The sequence below is a fragment of the Lycium barbarum genome, chromosome 5, assembly GCF_019175385.1.
Source record: "Lycium barbarum isolate Lr01 chromosome 5, ASM1917538v2, whole genome shotgun sequence".
Lineage (NCBI taxonomy): Eukaryota > Viridiplantae > Streptophyta > Magnoliopsida > Solanales > Solanaceae > Lycium > Lycium barbarum.
In genome coordinates, this window is record NC_083341.1 from 20,342,353 (window position 1) to 20,363,668 (window position 21,316).

At 37.8% G+C, this 21,316-nt stretch overlaps 1 protein-coding gene across 1 annotated transcript; it reads left to right on the forward strand.

Moving 5' to 3' along the window:
• Nucleotides 1-816: 816 nt before the first annotated feature.
• Nucleotides 817-19,844, forward strand: LOC132640670 (jasmonoyl--L-amino acid synthetase JAR4). The gene is made up of 6 exons (XM_060357357.1): nt 817-972; nt 2,939-3,251; nt 5,011-5,112; nt 6,161-6,652; nt 6,892-7,187; nt 19,226-19,844. The coding sequence occupies exons 2-6, from the start codon at nt 2,950-2,952 to the stop codon at nt 19,765-19,767; spliced, it is 1,734 nt and encodes a 577-aa protein (XP_060213340.1). The 5' UTR covers nt 817-972; nt 2,939-2,949; the 3' UTR covers nt 19,768-19,844.
• The last annotated feature ends 1,472 nt before the right edge of the window (nt 19,845-21,316 follow it).

The following is a 21,316-nucleotide window of genomic DNA, read 5'->3' on the forward strand; positions in this document are numbered from 1 at the left end:
TGCACAGATCAAACTCTGAAGAAAAAAATATCATCGCGAGAATGTTGTTGAGAAGGTTGTTAAGGTGAATCTTTGAATCCAGACTCTGCAAAGGAAACAAGTCATGATTTAAAACCAGAGGCAGTTTTGAGGGATAATAGGATTTTTATTTAGTTGGGTCTTAAATGATGGAATGGATTTAAAAATAAAATCGGTTGTTTTGGGATTTTCGTTAAGGTAAGAGTATATTTATAAATTTTAATGATGGGAGGGGTACTTTTTACCTAAATTCGTAACGGATGGTATTTTTAATCTTTTTCCTAAATAGAGGGGTTTTTTTGACCCTTTTCCCTAAAATAAAATACAAATTGAGTGATTATCCATAAATTATCCCTTCATTTTGATTTTTTTTAACCACGTGATATTCCAAATTCAATTATCTAAATTCTGACACTACAATACTCCCTCCATCTTAAATTATTTATTGTGTTTATCTTTTACCCGCCTTTTAAAAATATTTATTAGGAACGATTTTAATTATTTTACCTATATCTCTCTGTAATAAATATTTATTCTGTTTATGTTTGATCACCCAAAATGATAAATAATTTGAGATACATATTTTTAAAATCACAAGAGATAATTCGAGACGGTGGGATCGGAGTAACCATTAAAGAAGAAAATATTCTCAAAATTGTGTGTTCCCAAAATCAAACATTTTTTTTTGGCTAAACCTTGTGATCATTGGTGTTCTGTAACTTCTGTTCACCAGCTTCTTTTCAAATAGTGCGGCCCCACAGTGAACGGTGTTTCCTCTAACTCAAAGCCACCTATATATATATATGTATTGTTTCCCTATCGTAGCACGAAATCTTTCTTCTCTCTCTTTTTTATTTATGCATTTCTTGCAATAAAAAAAAACAGTAACACTGAAATCCAGGCTGACATATTTTTGCCTTCTTCAGTTCTAACTAGCTGCCATTCACAATACAGGTACTGTACAAGTGTCATGTATACAAATTACTCATATCATATAGTATATGATTGCTTTTGCTTTAATGAGTTAATCATGGGGGAAAAAAAATTGATAGCTTGCTTCTTCTCTGTTTTTATTATTTGTCGTCAATTTTTCTGGTTCATTTCACTTTTCTGGATCCTTTTCATTTTCCCTTCCTTTCTGGAACTTCTTTTATTTGACTTTTCCTTTGACAATTTTTGCCTGCGGGAGGCACATCTGGAACAGAAACTAAAAATCTTTGCTCCGCCTTGCAGTCTTTTTACCATATATTCTATCAATTTTACGTGACACTATTATTAACTCTCATTTGGACATAGGTCATTTTTACCTTTTTTTTTAAAAAGATTTGAAACCGTTGTTTGTTCATGAAATTTGATAAGTTTTTTAAGCGAACAAGTTCCGAAAATTGGTTTGGGCCACTTTTTGGGCGAAAGATTTTCTTCCACTTATAAATCTTCAATTATTTCAAATAAAATGCATGTGTAAATACAACTTCAACTTTCAAAAATTATTTTTTAACATAACTTCAAAAAGTCTTTGGTTTTTTTCAAATTTCAACCAAATTTAAGTCCAAACGCTAGCTTAGAATATCTCTTTTCATATATTTATAGAATATTTTTAAAAATGAAGTTGTATAATTTGTAGGAGTATATGTAGCTTTTAATTATTTAATTTTTTTGTTAAAAAATATAATAATGTAAAATTGAGACGGAAATTTAGAAGGTTGGACTCTCTCTTCAATCTTTTATAGCGAAACTACTTCCTACGTCCCAAAAAAAATTAGCTTAGACTGTACATGAAATTTAAGAAATAAAAAAAACTTTTGAAATGTGTGGTTCAAAATAAGTTTTAGATATTTGTGTAGTTATAAATCATCTCATAAAATTAAATTATTTCTAACTATAGAAATGTGTCCATCTTTTTGGGATAAACTAATAAGAAAAGTAACACAATCCTTTTGGACGGAGTGAGTACTTTTTTTTTTCCTCCAGAATTGTACAAGGTCGTTTGGGTCGGCTTTTAAGCTATTTTTAACTTATACTCGCCCCGTCCCAAAAGATTATCCTAATTTGATTTGATACGGAGTTTAAGAAATAAAGAATTTTTTTTAAAATGTGTGATCCAGAATAAATTTTAGATATTTGTGTGGTTGTAAATTATGTCATAAAATTAAATTATTTTTAAATATAAAAATATATTAATTTTTTTTAGATAAACTAATAAGAAAAATAAGATATTTTTTTTGAGACAGAGGAAGTAGTTACGTAACTTTGTACGGTTCCTACAGGACTATCTGATAATAGCTTCATATGTAGAGGTTGGTGTTTTCTGTACTTGGTATTTTAATTACATCTATTATTTCTGAACTAAGTACCAGTACTAGTATGTGGCCATTAATTCGCTTTTGTTTGGGTTCACTGAATCATATATTTCAGTTTAACATATGTATCTTTTCTGTATATATATCTTGTTCTGTCTATTTGTGCACAGCTGGCTGGGTTACATGGGATCTTTAACAATTAAAAATTAATCTGCTTTATCTAAAAAAAATTATTAAAATTAATGTGCTACTATTTCTTTGTCTTTTTGCCAAAATGTAATGTGCTAAGTGGACCTGTGAAAAAGATGAGATGCTTTTGGTGCATCAATTGAGGTTGGAATTTGAGAGTAGATTCAAAGAACTGCTTTCATATATCTTTGTAATTTTGACCTTGTTTTTTCTATCCAATATTTTAAGAACTTTTGTCCTTTATTTCTAGTAACTTAATTAATCTCCCATCATTATTAGTCTCAAGTCTCAAGAAATTCATTAAATATATATAAACAATTAATTGCTAACCCAGTTATTAAAACGAGTTATGAATTTGAACTCATAAGCTTTAAATCTTGATTTTGATTTCCAGGGATCAATTTAAACTTATGTGTTGCTATTTGTTACAGAAAGAAAGAAAATGAAGACGGTGGAGGAAAGTGAGAAGAAATTTGATCCACAAGAAGTGATTGAGGAATTTGAGTTGTTGAGCAAAGATGCTGGAAGAATTCAAGAAGAGACCCTACAGAAGATTCTGGAAGCAAATGGAGGGACAGAATATTTGCAGCAATGGGGTCTAAATGGGAAAACAGACCCATTGTCTTTCAAGAATTGTGTTCCCCTAGTCACTCACAAGGATTTAGAGCCTTACATTCACAGAATTGCTGAGGGTGATCTTACCCCTATTCTTACTGGAAAGCCCATTACCACTATCTCCTTAAGGTACGTTGGACTGAATTTGTACATGTCAAAATGAACTGAATTATTTGAATGAGCCGGTCATTTGCACGGGTTAAAATCTCCTTGAGGTATTTTAAATTTTTTTAGGCGGGTTAGACTTAATTTGGACAGGTTAAAATGAGTTTGGTTATTAAATGAGAGGGTCGTTAACATGTTCAAACTTGAGCGGGTTAGACATGTCATATTTCATGGGCTAATTTTGTCACTCCTGGTACAAACCTAAAATAAATAAATAAATCAATTTATCACTTTTATTGAGACTTTTCGGTAAAGTGGTCGCATTCTTTAATATCGTAAAATAAGTAAATAAATAATTATGTTACTTGATAACTATTTAAGCTTTTAGATAAAGTGCTCATATGCTTTAAAATGGCAGAATATGCATAGGTTCTGAATTCAAGTCTAGCTGTTATTCTTTATACAATGAATTTCACGTGTTTGACCTAAAGAGAAAGGAGTCGACTTGCACTTTAAGGGCTCGTTTGGTATGAGGGATAAGAATAAATAATCCCAGAATTATATTTGAGATGAGTTTATCCCACATTTGGTTGGGATAAAATCGCGGTATAACTAATCCAGGAATTAATTATCCCGAGATTGTAGTGTTATTTTATTCCTGTGGGAAGGTGGAATAACTAATCCTGGAATAACTAATCCCAGGATAAATTATGCTGGGATAATTTGTTTCCAACCAAACGACCCCTAAGAGTGTGGGCATATAAAATGGGTTCTTCATAATTTCACAAAGATAGAGATAAACATGAAGCACACTAATATTTATTATGAAATACTTCGCTCAAACTCTCTCCGTATCAAAATATTTATCGCATTTTTTATTTACACGCTCATTAAAAAATTATTTATAAGGGTGACATTTTGATTATTTTACCCCCTTGACATAATTCATCATGTTTTTTCTCCTTAATAAATATTTACTTCATTAATGATGAAACCTCTTAAATGATGCTATGTGAACTCATAAAATCAATCCATTGATGTAATTAATACAAGAGTAAAATGAGAAAAAAATTCTTAATTTTATTTTGGATAAATAAAACGACAAGTATTTTGAGACAACTATAAATATTTTGAGATGGAGGGAGTATATAACAACTTTACAAGGGGGCTTTTATTGGTGTCAAGAGACACTTTTAGACTAGAGTAATAAATTTTGCCACACGCACTATCAGCTTGGCCACTTAGTCCTAGATAATATTAAAGTCATGCGCTTAGGATAATTAAAGGGACAAATGAATCTAGACACTTAATCATGCTCTTAAATTTTAAGTTTACTATTTTCAATCAGGAGTGCCTTTCAGACCCCTGAAATAAAAAAATTAAATATTTTCCTTCTTTCATGACGATCTCAACTTTAAATTGAGGCATAGTTGTCGTCGTCGTCTCTTATATTATGAGAATAGAAAATTAAAAAGAACTATGACTTTTTTCTTTCTCCATTTGTTGTAGTATTACTCCCTCCGTCTCAAAAATATTGTATTAATTTGACTTGATACTAAATTTAAAAAATAAAAGAAGAGTTTGAAATATGTATTTTAAAACAAGCCTTAGATATTTGTGTGGCTGTAAATTATCTCATAAAGTTAAATTACTTCTAAATATAGAAATGTGTCAATCTTTTTGGAGCAAACTAATAAGGAAAGTTGGACAATCTCTTTGGAACGGAGGGGGTAATATTTTTAGAAGTTGAAGAAGAAAAGTTGATGATAATGGTTGATTGCAGTTCTGGTACAACTCAAGGAAAGCCAAAATTTGTACCTTTCAATGAAGAATTGATGGAATCCACCATGCAGATATTCAAAACATCTTTTGCCTTTAGGAACAGGTAATATAATCTCTTGTCTGTCTTATTATGCTTTACACTGGTATTTAGTTTTATGTGCTTTCTATTACCCAGTCTAGTCTCTCTTTGATATTGGAAAAATGGGGAGTTAATCATTTTGTTTTTTTACTTTCTTTTGTTAATTTTTCTCTGAAAGTCACTACATATCATTAATAGACAGTTGTTCATTGCCATCTTTTTCAACTTTACAGCATGTTTGGGTAATGGCTTTTGTTTTATTTGTTGAAAAGGTTGTCCAGTTGAGAAAGACAACATGAGTTGTTTATTTCCTTATTTTGAAAAAAATTCCCCATCTGCTGTTCATTTGTAGTGGAAAAGTTTATTCTTTTCTTTTAATGAGTATCTTTTACTTTTTTCTCTTGGTACCGATAACTGGAACCTTCTCAAGGGAAGTATTAGAGTCCACACTGTGACAAATGTGGGGAAACATCCCAACGTTCGTCACATTTCACTTATGTTGCTCAGACTCTTCAAAAATAGTGCCGTAATTTGGAGGATTCAACTTACACCTGTTGACATTTTTGAAGAATACGAGCAACATAGTATTTCACCTCCCAAAAAATGAATTTTTTTGATCTTTCATATTTCGAGATCCACCCTATGATATGAGGTACTCTTTCAGTCCCAAAAAGATTATTTTAGTTTGACTTGACACAAAGTTTAAGAAATAAAGGAAGACTTTTGAAATGTGTGATCCAAAACAAGTCTTAGATATTTGTGTGGCTCTAAATCATCTCATAAAGTTAAATTGTTTCTAAATATAGAAATGTACAAATCTTTTTTGGACAAACTAATAAGGAACGTAAAACAATCTTTTTGGGATAGAGGGAGTAAAAGGGATAAAATTAGTGATTTTAGCACTTATAAAAAGAAAACTGATTCTTTAACTCCTTTCGTGCTCATGTCATGTCGAGGCACTGCAGGAAAAAAAGCAGTACAATCCAATCCAATTTATCGTAATTGATTAGTTAATATGTCGATATCATTGGCTTATCAAATAATTGATGTGGAGATTTATGCTATTTTGCAGAGAATTCCCCGTCGTAAACGGGAAAGCTTTGCAGTTCATTTACGGAAGCAAGCAGTTCAAGACGAAGGGAGGTTTGGCAGCTGGAACAGCCACTACCAATGTGTACCGAAACGCACAATTCAAGAAGACAATGAAAGCAATGCAGACCCCGTGTTGTAGCCCCGACGAAGTGATATTTGGCCCTGATTTCCACCAATCCTTGTACTGTCATCTCTTATGTGGCCTCATTTTTCGTAACGAAGTTCAAGTTGTCTCCTCTACATTCGCCCATAGTATCGTCCATGCTTTTCGAAAGTTCGAACAAGTATGGCAAGAACTTGTTACCAATATAAGGGAAGGAGTCCTTTCTAGCCGTGTCACCGTCCCTTCTATAAGATCAGCAATGTCGAAATTACTCAAGCCTGATCCGGAACTGGCTGATGCTGTTTATAATAAGTGCATCCGGTTAAGCAGTTGGTACGGCTTGATTCCCGAACTCTTCCCGAACACAAGGTGAACCTCCTTTTCCACAGTGAATTTTGTGATGTTATCTCTTTCAATATTTTGTACTTTCTTTCTCTTTCATATAGTGGATTGCTCATTTCCGCATGTGGATGTAGGTCTACTGACCGAACCACATTAAATTATTGTGTTTCTTTTGGTATATTTCTCTTTTATTGTCTAATTTATCGTCTTTCGAGGTTTGCTTTGTTAGCGTCCGTATGACCTGTGTATTTCGATCTTAACACTAGGTACATATATGGTATCATGACCGGATCAATGGAACCTTACTTGAAGAAACTGAGGCATTATGCAGGGGAGCTACCTCTACTAAGTGCAGATTATGGATCTTCTGAAGGATGGATCGGAGCAAATGTCAATCCCGAATTGCCTCCCGAGCTAGTTACTTATGCAGTACTTCCGAATATTGGTTATTTCGAATTCATTCCTCTCAGGGAAAATTTGGATGGCCTGGAGCCTACGCCATTGGGATTAACTGAAGTTAAACTCGATGAAGAGTACGAAATTGTTGTCACCAACTTCGCGGGTACGATTTTCTTCTTCCCTTTTCTTGGAAATGCTTTACTGGGCAACAACTTATTATATGAGTGATTCAGTGCATTCTCTCTTAGTATTATGAATTTATAATGCGACCATAAGAGTGCATTACTTAAAATGGTTACTCAAGTATATTAAATTACTTGAAAAATCATTTTCTTTTATTTGAAAAAAAGACACTTAACTACGCTGTAGACAATAAAATTCTCGTCGAGAAAATAATAATCAAGACAGAAAAATATCGCAACAATCTTTGTATTTGATTTCAGAATATGAGTGTTACAATCTCTATGATTCCTCTGATTCGTCTTTTCAACAATAATTTCAAGGGCTTTTGAGCTTATTCTTGAACTTGATGGATTTGATCTTGACTTGTACTTGAATTCAAGGGCTTTTGAGCTTGATCTTGAATCTGATGGTCTTGATCTTGAACTTGTACTTGGATTCAAGGGCTTGAAGCTTGATCTTGAATCTTCGTCTGGATTTCTAGAACTTCTAGAGAAATACTTGAATGCTTGAATGCTTTTAGCTTGTAGAGAAATCTGCAACGTTTGATCCGCGAGCTCTCTCTTGCTTCTTGTTAGAATTTCTGTCTTTTTCTGAATTATGAGACCCCTATTTATAGTTGTAGGATGGAGGAGTTGTGATAAGGGCAGACTTCTTTCGACCAATCAGAATTAATCTAACATGTCGATACTTGATTGGCCGGAACATGTCACTTGTACACGTGGCGCATCTTCATTGGCCTTCGATTTGACTAGGCATGCTGCATCATTCTGACACGTGGTGTGATCCTATAGGCTCCTTTATTTGACTTGGCGTGCCACGTCATTTGACACGTGGCACCAATTTGGGCCTCTAGGAATAGATGACATCTTGGGCTTAGCAAAAATGGGCTCGTCATTTATAGCCCAAATTAATGGACTAGCCCAATAGAAATCGGATCTTTAATTAAATCCGTATTATTGGATTTAAATAATTAACTCAATTATATTAATCCGTAATATTTATTTGGACTAATATATCTTGAATTTATTATAATCCGAATTTCTTACGGATTTAAATTTAATAAAATTTCATTATCTACAAATGCCCCCTACTTCAAGACTTATCGAGATGCGGATTGCGAATTAATCAAATTCGACGATTAGACTTGAAGTAACCGAAGAAGCTAAGTCAACCCCTTTTTCCTTGAACGGGCATTTAGAGTTTAAGCCTTGTGATCCTGCTAAATAATCCACGTGGAAGCTTAAAGCGATTTCATGGTTTCATAAAATATATCCTCAACAACATACTTGAATCAGCCAATGACATTTCTTTTTGACACTTTAAAATTGCCAAACATTCAGACTCCTAACGAATTTAGGCTACCGCCATAAATTAGTTGAATATTTTGGGAGACAACTTCTGCTTGGAACGTCCCACATCGAAATTAAGCTCTTATCAGCCGCCTTTGATGTGTATATAAGGTTGCATGCCTCTCTCGTTTGTTAGCATTAACACCAAGTCCGGCTTTGACAGGTATATATATATTTTTTTTTAATTTTTTTTTTAGCGTTGCTGCTTTGCTGTCGTCTTTTTCTTGTCTTTTTTTTTTTTGTCCAAACGACAATGATGAGTTCTTGTTCAAAAGAAGGACTATGCATGAAGAAGATAGTTTTGAGGCGCAAAGGGGTGGATACTAGTCTCCGCCTTAAGAACAGTAAGGTAATCTTACGGCGCAAAGGGATGGTTTCTCGTCCCCGCCCTAAGAACGGTAAGGTAATCTTACGGCGCAAAGGGATCCCGCCCTAAGAACGGTAAGGTAATCTTACGGCGCAAAGGGATGGTTTCTCGTCCCCGCCCTAAGAACGGTAAGGTAATCTTACGGCGCAAAGGGATCCTGCCCTAAGAACGGTAAGGTAATCTTACGGCGCAAAGGGATGGACACTTGTCCCCGCCCTAAGAACGGTAAGGTAATCTTACGGCGCAAAGGGATGGACACTTGTCCCCGCCCTAAGAACGGTAAGGTAATCTTACGGCGCAAAGGGATGGTTACTCGTCCCCGCCCTAAAAATTTTGGGAGTTCATTTGTCAAGGTCTTTGTACCTATGAATATACGTCCAAGTCTGCTACTAATAACTTCTCTTGTCCTTTGCAACTTGAAGAGATGGTTTACTTCAGACACTACACTTCCCCATCCACCAAACTAAGGTATCTTGTAGTTGAGACTGAAGATGGCGCGGACCAAACTAGATTCTTGATTCATACCATACTAGCTGGGCGATATGCGAGTCCGTGGCCTTCTTTGAGGAATCCGCTTCATATGGAAAATTGGACATCGGAGAAAACCTAAAATTCTAATCGATCATCCAAGATGTGGTCACTCCAAGCACCAAACCATCATCATGCCAATATTGCGTCCGCGCTACCATGCTTAGCTCGTCGTATAATCCCATATAGATCATCCCAGATAAATCCAAGAATTTGGCTCTACATGCTGAAACGTAAATATTTCTCAGATTCAAGCAGTCTCGCCAAAATTCATATCTCGACGTCGGGGCGTTGAAATCACAAGCCGCAAAATTCCTAAGCCACTAGACTCATAAATATAGCATGTATCCAAAAATCAATGTCAACAAACATATATATCATCCCAGATAAATCCAAGAATTTGGCTCTACATGCTGAAACGCCAATATTTTTCAGATTTGAGCAGTCTAGCCAAAAAAATTCATATCTCGACGTAGGGGCGTTGAAATCACGAACCGCAAAATTCTCAAGAAACTAGACTCATAAATATAGCATGCATCCAAAAATCAAAGCGAGCAACAATCTGAATAGTTCCAGATGAATTCAAGAAGTTGACAATACATGCTAAAACGTCGATAGTTTCATATTTGCGCAGTTTCGTCGAGAAAATTCATATCTCGATGTAGGAACATCAAAATCATGAGCCGCTAAATTCTAAGGAAACTAGACTTACTAATATAATATGTATCCGAAAATCAAAGTTGGAAACCCTCTAGATCATCCCAGATAAATTCGGGAAATCCACCTTAGATGTTTTTATTCCAACTTGAAAACTTGACGGATTTGAAGGATTGAATTTGAAGGCTTGCTGGATTCTAAGACTTCAACTTGCAGATATGATGAATTTAAAACTTTAGCTTGAGGACTAACATATTGGAAGGCTTTGCCGTGCAGTTGCGATGACTTTGGACTCCAACTCAAAGAATTGCCAGATTTGAGGCCTTCAATTTGGAGACCAATGATTTTGCAGACTTTAACTCCTTGATTTAACCACTTGCTAAGAGATTACAGTCATTCCATTGGAGAAACCCATTTGTCATGAAGATTTGCCTTCGTTGGACTACTGATATTTAGTGAAAGTTCAAACCGAAGCAAAAGGATGCTTGTATGTACGATTTTCATGCGCCTGATTAGGCGAACTTCATTTTGAACAACGCATAGAGGGATGCGTTTTTTTTTTACTCATGCGACTGAACTTAGAATAAAACTCTAAGCGCCTACGTACCTCGGTGAAGAGGATCAAGTCATACCGTAGTTCAGAAAAATGAGTTTTTTTTTTTTGTGTCCTAACTTTTGCCTAGGCTGCCCTTTGCGGGATTTTCAACCTAGCGGACATTTTCTTGGGCCGTGCACAGTTTATACTCTTGCGGGCCAGGAGTTGCATGCAGTTTATGCTCGTGCCTTAAGGAGCGTCATCTCGCTTCAAGGATAGTACTTTTTCAAGAACTTTGCGTTGATAGGACGGATCCTCAAGCCATCCGCATCAACAAGCTTGTAAGCGCCACTTGAATATGCTTCTTGTACGACATATGGTCCATCCCATTTTGAGGTGAATTTGCCCCCAGACTTATGGGAAACTATAATGGGTCTTCGTACTGCAAGGACTTGATCTCCCACTTGGAAGGACCTCAAGCGAACCTTTTTGTTGAAGGCACGAGATAGACAGGCTTGATAACATTCAAGATTTTGTTGAGCCTCCAACCTTTTCTCATCAAGTGCTTCTAACTCTGCAAGACGCAACCGAGCATTTTCCTCTTCGGTGAGCCCTTCTTGAATAGCAAGTCGTAAAGAAGGTATTTGACGCTCAAGTGGTAGGACTGCTTCAACTCCATAAGCAAGCGAGTACGGGTTGCTTGCGTTGGTGTGCGGTAAGTTGTCCTATATGCCCACAAGGCTTCTTCCATTCGTTCATGCCAATCCCTTTTGGACTTGGAGACAACCTTCTTCAATAAGTTACACAAAGTCTTATTGAACGCTTCAGCTAGACCGTTGGCGGCAGCATGATACATAGAAGATTTACGCTGCTTGAAGCCGAAGAGATCACAAATCTTGTTCATCAATTTTTTATCAAATGGCTTGCCATTGTCCGTTATTATGTAACGAGGAATGTCGAAGCGGTAGATGATGTTTACTCGGATGAAGTTCGCAGCATTCTCCTTCTTCACTTCTTTAAGAGCGACAGCTTCGGCCCATTTTGAGAAGTAATCAGTTGCAGCCAAGATGTACAAGTGTCCACCGAAAGATTTCGGCAAAGGACCAACGACATCCAACCCCCAAGCGTCAAATGGCCAAGATGCGACAGTCGGGTGTAATGCTTCGGGAGGCTAATGTATAAAATTCGCATGAAACTGACAAGCCTTGCATCTTCGAGCATAGTCCAAGCAATCTTTCACCATCGTTGGCCAATAATATCTCATCCTTTTTATGTGGAAGTGGAGCTTTGGTCCAGATTGATGTGATCCACATACGCCTGAATGTACTTCTTGCAAAGCTTGGACTGTTTCATCCTCCCCCAAACATCGCAAGAGTATCCCATCAAAAGATCTTCTATATAAGGTATCCTTATAGTAAAGGAATCGAGGTGCACGACGACGAATCTCAGTTCTTCTTCTTGAGTCTTCTGGCAGTATCCCATAACTTAAGTAGTCAATGATGGGTTGTTGCCAGTCTTCCTTTGCAGCTTCAGAAACAGCTACGAGATGCTCAAGCTCACTTTCCGCGCCTTCATCCTCATTTGACGGAGGTACTACCCATTTTTGACAGATAGTCACTTGTGTTTGATCTGGCAGAGTAAGCGCTGAAGCTAGAGCAGCTAAAGCATCGGCTTTCTTATTTTCCCTCATAGGAACATGCTGAAGAGTCACATCACCAAGCCATCCTATCAATTTCTGAGCATAACCATGATAGGGGAGTAATTCAGGCTTCTTGACTTCGTAGCTTCCCAAGAGTTGATTGATCACCAACTGAGAGTCACCAAAGACTTGCAACTGCAACTGCTTCATGTCGACGGCCATTTCAAGTCCAAGTATTAGTGCTTGATATTCAGCAACATTGTTGGAGCAACGTTGTGTCAAAGTAAAGGAGTATGGTAGAACTTCTCCCTGTGGAGTAACAAACACCACACCAGCACCAGCTCCATCACGTTGTGCAGCACCATCAAAGTACATTTTCCACGGAGGTTGAATTTCAACGACCATTGCATCTTCGTCGGGAAGTTCATCGGTTAGCTCCCAGTCATCAGGTATCGGGTGATCTGCTAGGAAGTCTGCCAATGCCTGTCCTTTTACAGCCTTTTGAGGGATGTATGTAATTTCAAATTGTTGAAACTGGAGGTACCACCTTGCTAGTCGATCCCTGAGGACTGGTTTTGACATCACAAACTTGATGGGATTTGCTATGGAAATGAGGTTAACACTATGAGCTTGAAAGTAGTGCTTCAGCTTTTGAATCGAGAAGACTAGTGCCAAACACAACTTTTCAATTGGCGTGTAATTCAGCTCATTAGGCGTCATCATTCTGCTCAAGTAGTAAAGAGAATTTTCTTTCCCTTCGCTATTCTCTTGGGCCAACAACGCTCCAACCGACCTTTCTTGTGCTGAAATGTACAGTATCAATGGTTTTCCAGGTACAGGGGCTACTAGAACTGGAGGCTTCATTAAATATGACTTGATATTCTCGAAGGCATTAGTACATGCTTCGTCCCACTTGAAAGGGGCGCCCTTCTTCATGAGACGACTGAATGGTTGGCACCTCCCAGCTAAATTCGAAATGAATCTCCTAATATAAGCTAGCTTCCCTTGCAAACTTTTTAACTCATGAATATTTCGAGGCTCGGGCATTTTCAAAATCGCATCAACTTTGGCTTGATCAATTTCGATTCCTCGATGTCGAACAATGAAACCAAGGAATCTTCCAGAAGTAACTCCAAAGGCACATTTCAATGGATTCATTCGAAGTTGATATCTCCGAAGTCGCTCGAACACCATTCTCAGGTCTTGCAAGTGGTCGCTCCTCTTCCTTGATTTTACCACCAAGTCATCCACATAACATTCAACATTTTTGTGGAGAAAGTCATCAAAGATATTCTGCATAGCCCTTTGATATGTGGCACCAGCATTTTTTAAACCAAAAGACATCACTTTGTAACAATAAATACCCTTGGGTGTACGAAATGCAGTAAGCTCTTCATCTTTTGGTGCCATGCGAATTTGGTTATAGCCGGATGAACCATCCATGAAAGACATCGCCTCGTAACCAGTGGTAGCATCAATCATCAATTCTGGGATGGGAAGCGGGAAATCATCTTTAGGGCATGCGTTGTTAAGATCCCTGAAGTCAACACAAACTCGAATTTGGCCAGTCTTCTTTTTTACGGGAACGATACTCGAAATCCATGTAGGATATTTAACTTCACGAATAAAGCCAGCTTCAATGAGTTTATTGACTTCATTTTCGATTGAAGGAACCAAATCTGGTCTGAAATGCCTTTGGGCCTGCTTAACAGGACGGGCACCATTCTTGACCGCCAGATGATGGACTGCTACTTTGGGATCTAATCCAGGCATCTCTTTATAACTCCAAGCAAAAACATCCCTATATTCTTTGAGTATTTCCATGTAAGTGTCTTCCTCATCACCTGTTAGAAAAGCACTTAGGTAGGTGGGCCTTGGGTCTTCATCAGTACCAAGATTAACTTCTTTCAAAGAGTCTACTGTGGTCTTCACCCCTTCTTCAAGTTCTGGAGGAGCATCTCTGGCATCTTCATCCGCTCGAGGATCTCCATCACTGAAAGATATGTGGTAACACAAAGAGATGTCTTCTAACTTCTCGGCAACCTCTATCTGAAATGAAGTATCTTGATCACTTTGTGCAGTAATATGATATGAAGAACCTACACTCTCCTCAACTTCGTCACGCTCCTTGGTATACGCTACAGTGTGAGACTTTGCTTTTAGCACCTCCCCACATGAAACCACAAGCTTTGTTTGTCGTCTCATTCTAGAAGGAATCAAACTTTGTATATCCCTCTGGGTTCCAGGCAAAGCAAACGCTTTCACGCTTTGATAATCTCTGTGGGACTTGTTCTTCCTTTTCTTCTTCAGTTTTAACGGCCCTAATCTCTCAAATACAGAAGCTTTTGTGGCCGACTTTCCAAGACGATCAAACACTGAAGGCCTTTCTTATGGATATGCGAACTGGCGGAGGTTGTTTGTATCCCAAACCTTCACGTGATTGCATCATGCTAGCTCCTGATGGAAGTTTCCCTAACTTTGATGGCTCGTTAGGGTTGTACCCAGCCTTGACAAATAACTTATAAGCATTTGGATCAAAGCCTTCATTTGTACGTTTTGTAGGGAGTGCCATATTTTTTGGCGGATTCTGAGCCACGAAGTCTCCAAGTAACTTTGAGGACAAATTCATCGCATCAATTCGCCTGATGGGAAGAGTTAGCCCTCCTAGCGTATTTTCTTGAGCTTCAGATGGTTGACCTTCCTTTTTCTTCAACTTTGGGACATAGTAGAGCACGGGAGTTGTCTTCTTCTTTTTCAAAGACACGGTGTTCCCTTTATTGGGACTGGAGTGTGACCCCTCAGCACCAACTTCAACTTTTCCAATAGTCTCATCAGCTCTTTCAGTTGCAATCTTATCACTCTTGGTCGTTGCGATGTCATCGATTTTTACTTCTTTTACCATGTAGTTCTTCAAGTAGAACTTCACATCGACGAAGTGTGACTCTGCTTCAGTAAATGGCTTATCATCAGCAACTATCTTCTTTTCGACCCTGCCTTCGAGATACTTCAAACACTGATAGTAGGCGGATGGGAAAACTTTGTTCTCGTGTATCCATGGCCTACCAAGCAACATATTATAGCGTCGATGACATGCATCCATGCACTTGATCGCAAATCTTCGATGGTGATATCTACTTTGACAGCACCTATGGCTCGTTGCCCCCCTTGATTGAATCCTTGTATCATCAAGCGGCTTTCAGAAAGTTCTTCAGTTGTGATGCCAAGTTCCTTCATTGTACGAATAGGAAGAATGTTAACTCCGGATCCATCATCTATCAATATTCTGTTTATCCTCTTCTCGAGGGCATAACCCACCATATACAATGGACGATTATGTAGTGTTTCACCAAGTAGAAGATCGTCATCTGTGAATGTGATCCTTGTATCACATGTGTGTACCTCTTTCGAATAAGATTCAACAGGCTTTTCAGATGATGACAGAGACAATGTTGATAGGTTTTCATCATTTGCTTCCTCTTTATCAGTTTGGAAGCATGATGCCTCAATGTTGTCTCGAGCAGTCTTATTGTGGAACCAGCTTGGTAGGAATTCCCCCAAAGTCACAGGATGTCGTGGTTCTTGGTGGTAGTTCTCCTCCATTTTTTCTTTCCTCGGACGCTCAACTGATTTCTGCTTCCTTGGTCTTCTAACTATCCTTTTCCTTGTTGGTTGTTTAGACGATTCTTTTCGTGGACTTGTTTTACAGCGTCTCTGCCTAGTCACCAGAATCCAACCTTCATCATTGGCTTCATCAACTTGGGTTCTGTCTTCCTCCAATGGTCCTCCCTCATGTTCTTCAAAGCTGTATATCTGGACCGGATCAAAAGAGCCAAAGGTGATAGACACTTGATTCGAACTTGCCTTCTCATCATCAAGCAGAATCTTGTTTTCATTAGCCAACTGCATAACTTTATCCTTGAAGACAAAGCACTTCTCAAGAGGGTTACCCACAAGTCGATGATGCTTGCAATAGTTCGGGTCGTTTGTTTTAACAGCTTCATTGGGCCGCTTCATCTCTGGTAACTCAATGAGCTTCAGCTCAAGTAGTTCATCAAAAATTTCAGGGACATCAGAATCCAGGAAGGGGTATTCTCTTTCTTGCATCTCCTTCAAGGTAGACTTTCGGCCTTTGTTGTCTTGGAAGGAAGTTGCTTTCATACTTTGCTTCTTGCTCACCTTCGTAGTAAACTTTATAGGCGCGGCGTTGACGTTCATGGATTCTTTATTATCACTCTTGGGGACGAACTTGCTCCATTTCTTGGGTTCCTGCTTGTCCTTTCCTTTGTGAGGGTCGTAGACAGGCATTACTTCATTCCCAGTAGAAGACATGCTCAACTCCATGTCATGAGCACGAGTAGCTAGTTCTTCAAAAGACTTTGGCTTAATTCCTTGCAATATGTAGTGAAGCCCCCAATGCATTCCTTGGATACACATCTCTATCGCAGAAGCTTCGCTGAGCCTATCTTTGCTGTTTAGACTCGCATTTCTCCATCGGTTGATGAAATCAATAACTGGTTCGCCTTTCCTCTGGCGAGTGCTTGTAATCTCGACCATGCTCACGGTACGCCTTGTGCTATAAAAGCGATTGAGGAACTCCTGCTCTAGTTGCTCCCAACTATCGATAGAATTAGGCTCGAGATCAGTGTACCAGTCAAAGGCATTCCCCTTGAGAGAGCGGACGAACTGCTTGACAAGATAGTCTCCATAAGTCCCAGCGTTGTTACATGTTTCAACAAAATGTGCAACATGTTGCTTTGGATTTCCCTTGCCTTCAAATTGTTGAAATTTGGGAGGTTGATAACCGGCGGGCATCTTGAAGCTATCAATTCTTGTAGTGTACGGCTTTCCGTAAGTAAACGAAGACTTGGCAGCAACTTCGTACTTATCCTTGATAGTCCCTTCGATGAACTCCTTTAGTCGGTCAAGCGGAATCATCCCTTCAGAAGAAACAGGAATTTCCTTGGTAGGTGGTACTTGCTTTGCACGAGGTTCAGTCTCTTGTACTTCTGGACCCTTCCCAGGTGCGTGGCTGGATTTCTTCTTCCATCAATCCATCCATCTTGTCCATCAACTTCTCAATCCGGGCGTCTTGATTTTGCACATGCCTGGCCAAGCCATCAATCACCTTTGCTAAATTTGCCAGTGTCTCCTCCATTTACGAAGCGTTGGTTACCATTGCTTGCATGATTGTTGGGGATGTTGGAGAATAGCATGGATTATCGCATAAGTTGATCTTTGACTGGCCTACTTCATGTGGTGTGAGTGGAGAGGATCCGTCACTTGAAGTATCATCGTCTTCCTTCATAGCAGAGTTCTTGGATCCAGAGAGATCAAGTAGAGCTAGAGTCTTCTTAATCTTTTCAGCAATGCTGCTTCCTTCCTCCGATGCATCAGTAGAGGATCTCGCTCCTTTTGGAGATAAAGATCCAAAAATAGGAGTTGTTACAGATGAGACTTGGAGTACTTGTTGTCCCAACATGCTTGCTTTGCTCCTCGTAACTGGTCCAATTCTACCAAAGGTAATGTCGAGGATGCTTTCCACATCAGCAGAAAACTTGGAGCTAGCAACCTTGGAGGAAACTGATTTGGAGTTGATCTTCTCTGAAGTCATCTCGATGTTGTTAAACTTTGATGATTGAAAAGTTGAGATGAGAGGTAGAGATTGTCCCACTGGGCGTGCCAGAATTTGTAGACAATAAAATTCTCGTCGAGAAAATAATAATCAAGACAGAAAAATATCGCAACAATCTTTGTATTTGATTTCAGAATATGAGTGTTACAATCTCTATGATTCCTCTGATTCGTCTTTTCAACAATAATTTCAAGGGCTTTTGAGCTTATTCTTGAACTTGATGGATTTGATCTTGACTTGTACTTGAATTCAAGGGCTTTTGAGCTTGATCTTGAATCTGATGGTCTTGATCTTGAACTTGTACTTGGATTCAAGGGCTTGAAGCTTGATATTGAATCTTCGTCTGGATTTCTAGAACTTCTAGAGAAATACTTGAATGCTTGAATGCTTTTAGCTTGTAGAGAAATCTGCAGCGTTTGATCCGCGAGCTCTCTCTTGCTTCTTGTTAGAATTTCTGTCTTTTTCTGAATTATGAGACCCCTATTTATAATTGTAGGATGGAGGAGTTGTGATAAGGGCAGACTTCTTTCGACCAATCAGAATTAAGCTAACATGTCGATACTTGATTGGCCGGAACATGTCACTTGTACACGTGGCGCATCTTCATTGGCCTTCGATTTGACTAGGCATGCTGCATCATTCTGACACGTGGTGTGATCCTATAGGCTCCTTTATTTGACTTGGCGTGCCACGTCATTTGACACGTGGCACCAATTTGGGCCTCTAGGAATAGATGACATCTTGGGCTTAGCAAAAATGGGCTCGTCATTTATAGCCCAAATTAATGGACTAGCCCAATAGAAATCGGATCTTTAATTAAATCCGTATTATTGGACTTTAATAATTAACCCAATTATATTAATCCGTAATATTTATTTGGACTAATATATCTTGAATTTATTATAATTCGAATTTCTTACGGATTTAAATTTAATAAAATTTCATTATCTACATACGCATATGACAGTTAGAAAGTTACTCAAACGGCCAAATACCTCCCTATTTTACCCCTCTAAATTGTCAATCATTTCTGTTTTCTTACTTTGAAAGAGACATTTTTACTGAGCTGAGAATCTACCAGAAACAACCTCTTACCCCACAATGGTAGAGGTAAAGGTCTGCTAACACCCTACCCTCCCCACTACATTTGTTGTTGTTGTTTATAAAGTAAAAAACATGAAAAGTTATTTCCAAGCATATATAATGTTGAATTCGTCTTACTTTATGAGTTTTGTTATTCTTCTTTTTTTTTCTTTTTTTTTTTTTCAAATTTTCACCAAAAATTGATCGAGTATACACATGTAAATGCAGGCTTGTATCGTTATAGACTCGGTGATGTGGTCAAGATAAAAGGATTCCACAACGACACTCCAGAACTCCAGTTTATTTGCCGCAGGAATCTCTTACTGAGCATCAACATCGACAAGAACACCGAGAAAGATTTACAAATAGCCGTGGAAGCAGCAGCACAACTCTTACTAAACGAAAAGTTAGAAGTAGTCGATTTCTCTAGCCACGTGAACGCCTCAGCTGATCCAGGGCACTACGTAATCTTCTGGGAACTGAATGGTGAGTCCAGTGAGGAAATCTTGAAAGAATGCTGCAATTGTTTGGATAAATCTTTCGTCGATGCAGGCTATGTTAGCTCTCGTAAGGTTAATGCTATTGGAGCGCTTGAGCTTCGGATTGTGAAGAGGGGGACTTTTCACAAGATTTTAGATCATTTTGTAGGATTAGGAGCAGCAGTTAGCCAGTTCAAAACGCCGAGATGTGTTGGCCCGACGAATCTCTCTGTGCTGCAAATATTGTCTAGTAATGTTGTTGAGAGCTATTTTAGTACTGCATTCAGTTGAATTTTATATGTATGTTCCTAGCCTTGTAGGCCAGATGGTCATTTTTCAACTTAATAAACACGTTAAATTGTACAAAATTTTGAGATCCAGTTTTTTTTTTTCTTTCAACCAAGTCATGATATTATTGCCACTGTCAAAAGATACATTTGAAGGAGGACCAGGCCTTGCCTTCTTGAGTACATTGAGATATTGGTAATCAAGCCCATTCTATGAGCAAAAAATTGGTAAATACGAGTGGAAACAGAGTTGTTACTTCAAGGTGGATCATATATGATAGCACCATGTTTTCTCCTCCTGACTCAGAAAGATGGAAGCTGCCATCTATCAGTGTTAAGAAGACCTTTGATCAGTCTTGGTAAGGTATTATTGTTAATGTAGATACAAGTATTTCCAGTTGAGTGGCTTAAAGATGCTAACTTGTCACGGTGATTGTTGGTGACTTGGTTGTGCTCCATCAAAACTTTGATCTTGTTGACAATTAATATCTTCAATTCTCCGGGGGCTTTGCTAATTACCTTGTATGCAGTTATGTAGCAATAGGGAGTCGGTTTCACCAGTAATCATATTGAAACCATTTTGAGTTCACCATTTGAGACCAAACAAAAAAGCAGCAGCCTCTGCTAGGTTACCGTTTCCTCTTCCTAGTGGTAAACAAAGAGTCCGGAACCAAAATGACCCAAAAAAAAAAAAAAAAAAAAACACAGTGAACCAAAATACCTCAAGGAAAAAAAACTAGTACCAAAGTATCTTTAACATAGTGTTTTACTGCGTTATTGGACTTAATTGTAACGGCTCAATTAAGTCCAATAACGCAGTATTTTATTGCGTTATTTGGGTATTTTTTTTTTTTTTTTTTTTTTTAAATTCTCACACTTTTTCTGTACTTTGGCCATAGATGAATCATGCTTCGAGATTCCGGAACCTTAATAGTTTATATAGAACCTGATTTTTTTTGTGCGATTAATAATGAAAGCTCAATATATCAAGGATACGCAAAACTTCGGGTTGTCGTTTTAATGGTTGAAAAGTGCTCGAAGTAAGTTTTTGTTTGAAAACTTGTTATCATTAGCTTAAAGTTTTTTATTTTTAGGGTTTAGATTTAAGGGTGTTATATTTTAATGCGTAATTTTATTTCGAATATGTTGCGATATTTTTAAAATAAGTTTTATTATTAAAACATGCACCATGCACCCAACCAAGCATGGTTGAAAAGTGTTCGATTATTAGTGATGTTTGATGTGACATGAACTTAAGTGGTTATATAAATTGATAAGATAAAATTATCAAATAGGAGTATGGGGAGAAAAAATAGTTGTAAATTGGTGAAACTTTAAACAGTCATAACTTTGCGCTCGGACGTCTGATTTACGCGATTTTGTTTTTGATTTTGGGTATTTTTTGGAGATCTAGCCGCGCAAACCGCGTGGCCGGACTAGTTTTTAGAAAAAACATTTTTTTCCCATCCAATTTGAATTTTACCCCAAATTGGTGCACAATTTTCATTCATCTTTAGTAAATATCTAGTGATAAAAATATATATTTGAAGATG